Source organism: Hermetia illucens, chromosome 6 (genome assembly GCF_905115235.1).
Source record: "Hermetia illucens chromosome 6, iHerIll2.2.curated.20191125, whole genome shotgun sequence".
In the NCBI taxonomy this organism is placed as follows: domain Eukaryota; kingdom Metazoa; phylum Arthropoda; class Insecta; order Diptera; family Stratiomyidae; genus Hermetia; species Hermetia illucens.
In genome coordinates, this window is record NC_051854.1 from 26,163,962 (window position 1) to 26,170,165 (window position 6,204).

The 6,204-nt window shown below is 43.0% G+C and overlaps 1 protein-coding gene across 1 annotated transcript; it reads left to right on the forward strand.

Annotated features, from left to right (window-relative positions):
- Positions 1 to 20: 20 nt before the first annotated feature.
- Positions 21 to 5,920, forward strand: LOC119658682 (cytochrome b-c1 complex subunit 6, mitochondrial). The gene is made up of 3 exons (XM_038066246.1): positions 21 to 167; positions 284 to 391; positions 5,582 to 5,920. The coding sequence occupies exons 2-3, from the start codon at positions 293 to 295 to the stop codon at positions 5,753 to 5,755; spliced, it is 273 nt and encodes a 90-aa protein (XP_037922174.1). The 5' UTR covers positions 21 to 167; positions 284 to 292; the 3' UTR covers positions 5,756 to 5,920.
- Positions 5,921 to 6,204: the final 284 nt, after the last annotated feature.

The following is a 6,204-nucleotide window of genomic DNA, read 5'->3' on the forward strand; positions in this document are numbered from 1 at the left end:
ATTTATGCATAACCCATGAAATCGTAAAAACAGTTCTACACAAATTTCCCCTTAAAGAAAACCGTAACCGACTGTAATATGAATGACATTCCTCAACAATAGCTAACTTCACAGCTTCTTTGTCGAAGGGAAGGTTAGTGGAATTGTTATATCACAACCAGGATAAGGTGCGGGACTTATTTCGTTCATATTTCGTATTTTCCTTTTATTTAGTTTACAATTTGACACAGATTAGAGGATAGTTTTGGTCGCAGACTCTTCAGTAATTTATGTTTCCTTCTAGGCAATCGCAATGGCTTCAAAGAACGAAGGAATCTCCTTGATCCCCACCGTCAAGGCTCAAGAGGAAGAGGAGGAGCAGGAGTTGGTTGATCCTCAGACCGAATTGCGAGTAAGTAGGCGTGGAATAATTTAAGGTTCTAAGCACAAGTGGACAATCCGCAAGAAGCAATTATAATAACAACCGGATTTGAGGTTATATTTAAGAATACAGAACGTAACCTTTGATAAGATGTTCCCTTCCATGCCTAACTCCCATGTTTGCTCAGATATCATAAGATTGACGAAGGTTACATAGATTTTTGCTACTAGCGAAGTCTTACTTAAAATACATTCTTTTTCTGCGAAAAGACTTCTAAATTATGGGGGCCCAGGGCAAGTTTTTGTTAGTTGAACTACATCCCATGTCACCAAATTCAGATTATTGTAGCAATTATTATAGGTTTGCTTCGCCCGACGATACCTACAGGAAGGCTCCTCATCCGGGCGACCGTGGTTCTCCGATTGTGTGAAGAAAGATTGAAAATACCGTCTGCTGTGCAGCTCGTTTAGATCAACCTCACCTTTCTTTCGATTGAACCACAGCGGCCCATCTACCGCTCGATTCTGTTTCCCAAGATTGCTGCCATGCGCAGAGAGAAGAGCCTTTCTGAAGTATATGAGGCTCTACTCGACAGCGTGAAGGGCGATCAGAATAGCTCCCACTATCACCATTACTGCTGGCTCCGAGACGGTATGAGAGGCGAAATCAACTCGCAGAGCCCCTCTCGTCTTTGTATTTGCGCCGGGCGCTTAGGGTACATTTCCTTACTGATCGAGTCAGTCCATATTTCGGAACCATAAAGGAGGATGGACTGAACCCCGCTCATTAGGATAAGGGGCCTCCGACGTTGTACACCAGTCGGCAAATTGCAAACATTCTAGTCGCAGCCTTGTCTGCGGTGTTGCGAACCTGCTCGAAGAAACTCATCTTCGGGTCTATCATGACGCCGAGGTATTTCACCGGCTACCTTATAAGGCGTTCCAAAGGTCCCGATGTTACCTTCTTTCTGCGCTGTTCTTCCTGGGTTTCATAGAGTAGGGCACGGTCCTTTAAATAGTCCCTCTACATTCGCAATAGGAAGCCTGGAGTATGGAAGCAGTGCATCAAGCATGTCGCGCCACCTCGCAGAAATAAAGTTGCTTCTTACGAGAAGGGTCACAAGGAGCACCACTCGCCGATAGTGCCGACTGTGTCTCCGCCAGTTTTACCGTGTGGACCACTTCCTCAATGGCATCACTTATGGATCACCCCCTCAAAAACCACATTTTGTTGTTGAGTAGTCTCCCGCAGCACATATTGCGTCACTCAGTCGTGGCTTGGTGAGCTTCTCAAGCAGCTTTCCCGCTGTGTTCAATATACTGAGCGAACGATACGCTGCCGGCGCTACTGGGTTTTTTTTTTGTCCTTCATGAACAGGACCACCCCCTCTAGTTCTTTTGCAATGAAGAATGGGGCGTTTTTTTAGATATTGCCCTTATAGTCTTTCCGGACTGGATCATCCTCATCCATACGGATTAAGTGATCCGAGCACCGTAATCTATTGAACCGGAGTTTATCCACAACCTGACGGTGATGGTGTCGCTGATAGATTTCGTCGTTATGTAGGCTACTCGTTCATCCTCATGTAGGCGGCCAAAAATTCTTCGGAGGATTCTTTCCTCGAACGCGGCCAAGAGTTCGCAATTTTTCTTGCTAAGAACCCAAGTCTCCGAGGAATACATGAGGACTGGCAAGATCGGGCATTTGGCATTGTCTTGTACAGTAAGAGCTTTGACCCTATTGTGAGACGTTTCGAGCGGAGCAGTTTTTGTAAGCTGAAATAGGCTCTGTTGTGCGCAGATTTCCTCGTCATACTTGTTATCGGTTGTGATTTTCGACCCTAGATAGGAGAAATTTTCAACGGTCTCAAAGTTATAGTCTCCTGTCTGTATTGTTCTCTGATGACCAGTGCGATTCAATGTTGTTCGTTCTTTGGTTTTTGGCGCTGACGTTGCCACCAGTTACTTCGTCTTGACTTCACTAATGTGCATCCCAAGATCCCAGCCGATCGATCTGAATGAAGGTAGACTGTTCATCTCGGGTTGTTCTTCCCATAATGTCAACATCATCAGCATAGGCCAGTAGTTGGGTGGACTTGAAGAGAATGGTGCCTCTCGCATTTACATCTGCATCGCAAATCACTTTCTCCAGGGCCAGGTTAAAGAGGACGCGGTCTTGCCTTAGATCGTTGTTGATGTTGAATAGTCTCGAGAGTGATTCTGCTGCTTTTATCTGGCCTCGCACATTGAACAGGGTCATCCTAGTCAGTATTATCAATTTCGTCGGGATACTGAATTGTCTCATGGCCGTGTACAGTTTTATCCTGGCTATGCTGTAATATGTGGCTCAAATTCAATTGAAAGATGGTACAACTGATGTCCATTTTCCAACAGTTTTTCCATCGTTTGCCGCATAGGGAAAATCTAATCTGTTACTGATTTGCCTAAAATGAAGCTTCTTTAATAATAATAATCTTTGGCGCAACAATCCATATTGGATCAGGGCCTTGAAGTGTGTTACAGCACTTCATTCAAGACCGTAACGCCACACTACAGGATAGTCTCTAGGAGGCAATGTGGTCAGCATTGTGCTCGCCCGAGATTATTACCCTGATTTGACTCAGGTACCCGTTCATAGCTGAGTCGACTGGTATCTGACATTAAATCACGATGCAAATTCCACTGCCGCCAGTGAGATTTGAACCGCGACCTTCCGTACGACTCTAACCACACAGCGTTCCATGAGAAAATGCGCAAATCGTTAATCCGTTGTCGTTGCCGGGTTCGTCGTTGTAAAATAATCCATCCTGCCCGAGGCTCCTTTCGTGGCTTCGTAACATCAGCAGGCGTTTCCCCAAGTTTTATGCTTCATCATGGATACCAATCCACGTTTCGCCCTAGGTTATACTACACTTTGACCGTCGTGACCGACCGAATAACCGTTTTTATCGTGTTCGCGCTCAATGCCGCAGCCTTTAGCACCAGGTGTACGCCCTAGCATTTTTCCGAGGGTTATTACTCGATCCGTTCATCTTGTTTCTAACGACATTGCATGCAGTTTCTTGGTGGACCTATCGCGGGACCTGTCACCAAGAGAGATCAAGTCGGATTTAGCATAGTGGAATAACTCCAACATACTTTACTTATCTCTTTCCCTGATCTCAGCATTTTATTTTTGTTTTACTGAGGATAGTACGAAATACGTTGCCTCAAATCCCCCTCTTTTACCTGGGTTAAGGATCAGCATACTATGCTGATAGCACGGCGTAGTTCCCTGATTTGTGCATGTGAAGCAAATGTAATCCACTTTGGACAGTTTTTAGCACATAGGATCCGAAACGGAAGAAAGGGAAGGCACTGCCACGGTTTTGTTGATGTTAAATTTGCGACCATTTGATCCATGTAATCGACACTCAATTTGCTGGCGTTGTAAGGAAAATGTTTAAAGTTCCAGCGCTACACCTCCAAGAATTTTCAAATTATGCGGGGTAGAAAGTAGAATGAGTAGAATGATCTTTTGCGGTACTTAGGTACATAGTTGAGCAAATAGGAACATAATGGGAGCCAAAAAGGGTAAAGAAAAGGACGAATGGAATTGTTTCTCATATCGGTAGGAACGCAATGTTTATACAAGCCGCTTCTATCCAATTTAATGTTGTGAAGAAATAATCAGTAATGGCTCTGAGGCTCCCTGAACGCGATACGTGCATATGACTTACATGTATAAAAAAATGTCCTTGTAATTTGATCGAAAGCGGGTAAAATTTTACGAAAAGTCGGAGGTTTTCCAGCCTCTTGTATATCAAAAATACAATTCAAATCGTAAAGAGTCTGGTTAGATCCATTCACCAAACAGAGAGTTAAGCAGGCAACCAGCCGGGTGCTTTGGCTTGTTCATCAGATCAAAGATAGCAGTTGTTTCAGTGACAGATGAGCAGATGTTTTCGGTGACGCTCCAGGGCATCTTTAGTTAGAGCAGGACTAACGAAATTTAAGTCTATAATCAAACAAGATCCTCTTTCCTGGTCGGTATTCATTGCATTTCCGTCAGCAAATGTGATGTCCAATTGGGTGGAATTATCCGGAGCGCAATGCAATCGTAGGCGAACTTTTGTCCATTCTGATGTCTACGTATTGAAGTCATTGGCAGTGCGTTCGGTTTTGATCATTCGTTTCGTTGACAGTTGACTCCGTCCGGTCACCACGTTCATCATTATTAGTATCCTGTCCCACGTTTTCTGAATCGTTTAAATGACTCCTATATATTATTGTTGGATTGGGGGGGATCGATTGTTTTATCTTCCACCTTTTGTCCTTAGGCCTTCATTTTAGGTGAAGCTCCAATTTTTTTTAAAAAATGACTATCTCGCCTTGTGGTCGAGAGCAGTTCTTAGATGCTGGTTGTCTCCTTATATACGTTCACAACCACGAGATGTTTGCAAATAATATTGAGCGAACATTGCTAACTCAGACATCATCAGCTGGTCAAAGAAAAATCATCATTTTTTAGTAGAAGCATGCAAGGCCTTGTCGACGAGACATCTCAGTTCAATTGTACGGCTGATTATTTGCCACTTTTCGTGTTTGAGATTGTTCTGCTCATATGTCTGAATCTAGCAGCCCAGATCGCCTTGGACCATAGTGTGTCAAGTGTTAAAATCACTATGCCCTCGCAGTGTTTGGCTAATCCAACGCCTAGTATTGGAGACCCCGTGGGAACATCCTTGTTTGATTCCTATATTCAGTGGAAAAGGTTCGCGCGCACATTACCATTCTGTACTACAATTACATCCCCATGTTTTTAGAATGTCTGAATTTGGGTTTATTATTTTCTTTGGGATTCCTTCCACTACCAGGTCCGTGTCCGGTCTAGATCGATCTTGGTAAGAAACTCTTAACATTCAGATTTTTCGCTTCGGTCCACCAATCCGATATCTCTCGCGTTTGCTTGACGTCCTGGTTTGTATCATCGTTTCAGATCGTATTCATTCAGATGGATTGGATGAGTCGTCATTCATCCACAATTAAACGGTCGTGATTTCATTTATAGGTTCCTTCCCTTGTCAATTATAGTAGGATCTTTGTGACGCATTATAACCTACCATGTCCCTTACCTTTGAAAATCCGGTTTTGATATCGCTAGAGGCTTCATTCACCACTTTCAACCTCACTCTTCCGTTGTGTAAAGATTCTGTATTCAATATATTTTTTTTCTTTGCAGGAGAAATGTAACGAGCATGGTCACATTAAAGAACACTTCGCCAAATATCAGGAGTGCAATGATCGCGTCAACGGCCGCTCAAAAACAACTGAGACCTGTGTCGAAGAACTTTTCGATTATCTGCACGAACTGGATCATTGTGTCGCTAAGACCTTGTGGTCAAAACTTAAGTAATTTCCACCAGAAGAGATATGAAACTGAATGGCTTTATTCTAGTAAAGTGAATTAACAACACCTGTAGATCGGTGGATGGCTTCTACATGTCTTAAAATCACAATATTATGTGCATTATTAAATCAATGCTAAAAATAAACCTAAGAATTGTTCGACGTAGTTAAATTTTGCGTTTTTTTTCCTACTAAACTGCACGATGTCTCCTTTGCATTTCGCGTTAAATTAAAACGAATTGAATGGGTTTATTTGTAATCTCTCTGTTGCTAGCAGCCGGCTGCAGAATTTTCATCATTATATTGTAGAAACAATGAGGAGTCTACAATAAAATATCAAAAATAAGACGGAAAATAATTTGTCAAAAGTGTAAGAGAGATTCGCTTGTTGGGTTGTGTTTGGGTGATCCCAATCATCGGAACCAAGTTTGCGTGCAATGGAAGAGGTAAATAGGA

What these genes read in the sequence shown, in the direction of transcription:
- LOC119658682 (XM_038066246.1), top strand. Translation starts at nt 293, where the DNA reads ATGGCTTCAAAGAACGAAGGAATCTCCTTGATCCCCACCGTCAAGGCT. An exon ending in ATCCTCAGACCGAATTGCGA is followed by an intron (nt 392 to 5,581) that starts GTAAGTAGGCGT and finishes TTTTCTTTGCAG; the next exon opens with GAGAAATGTAACGAGCATGG.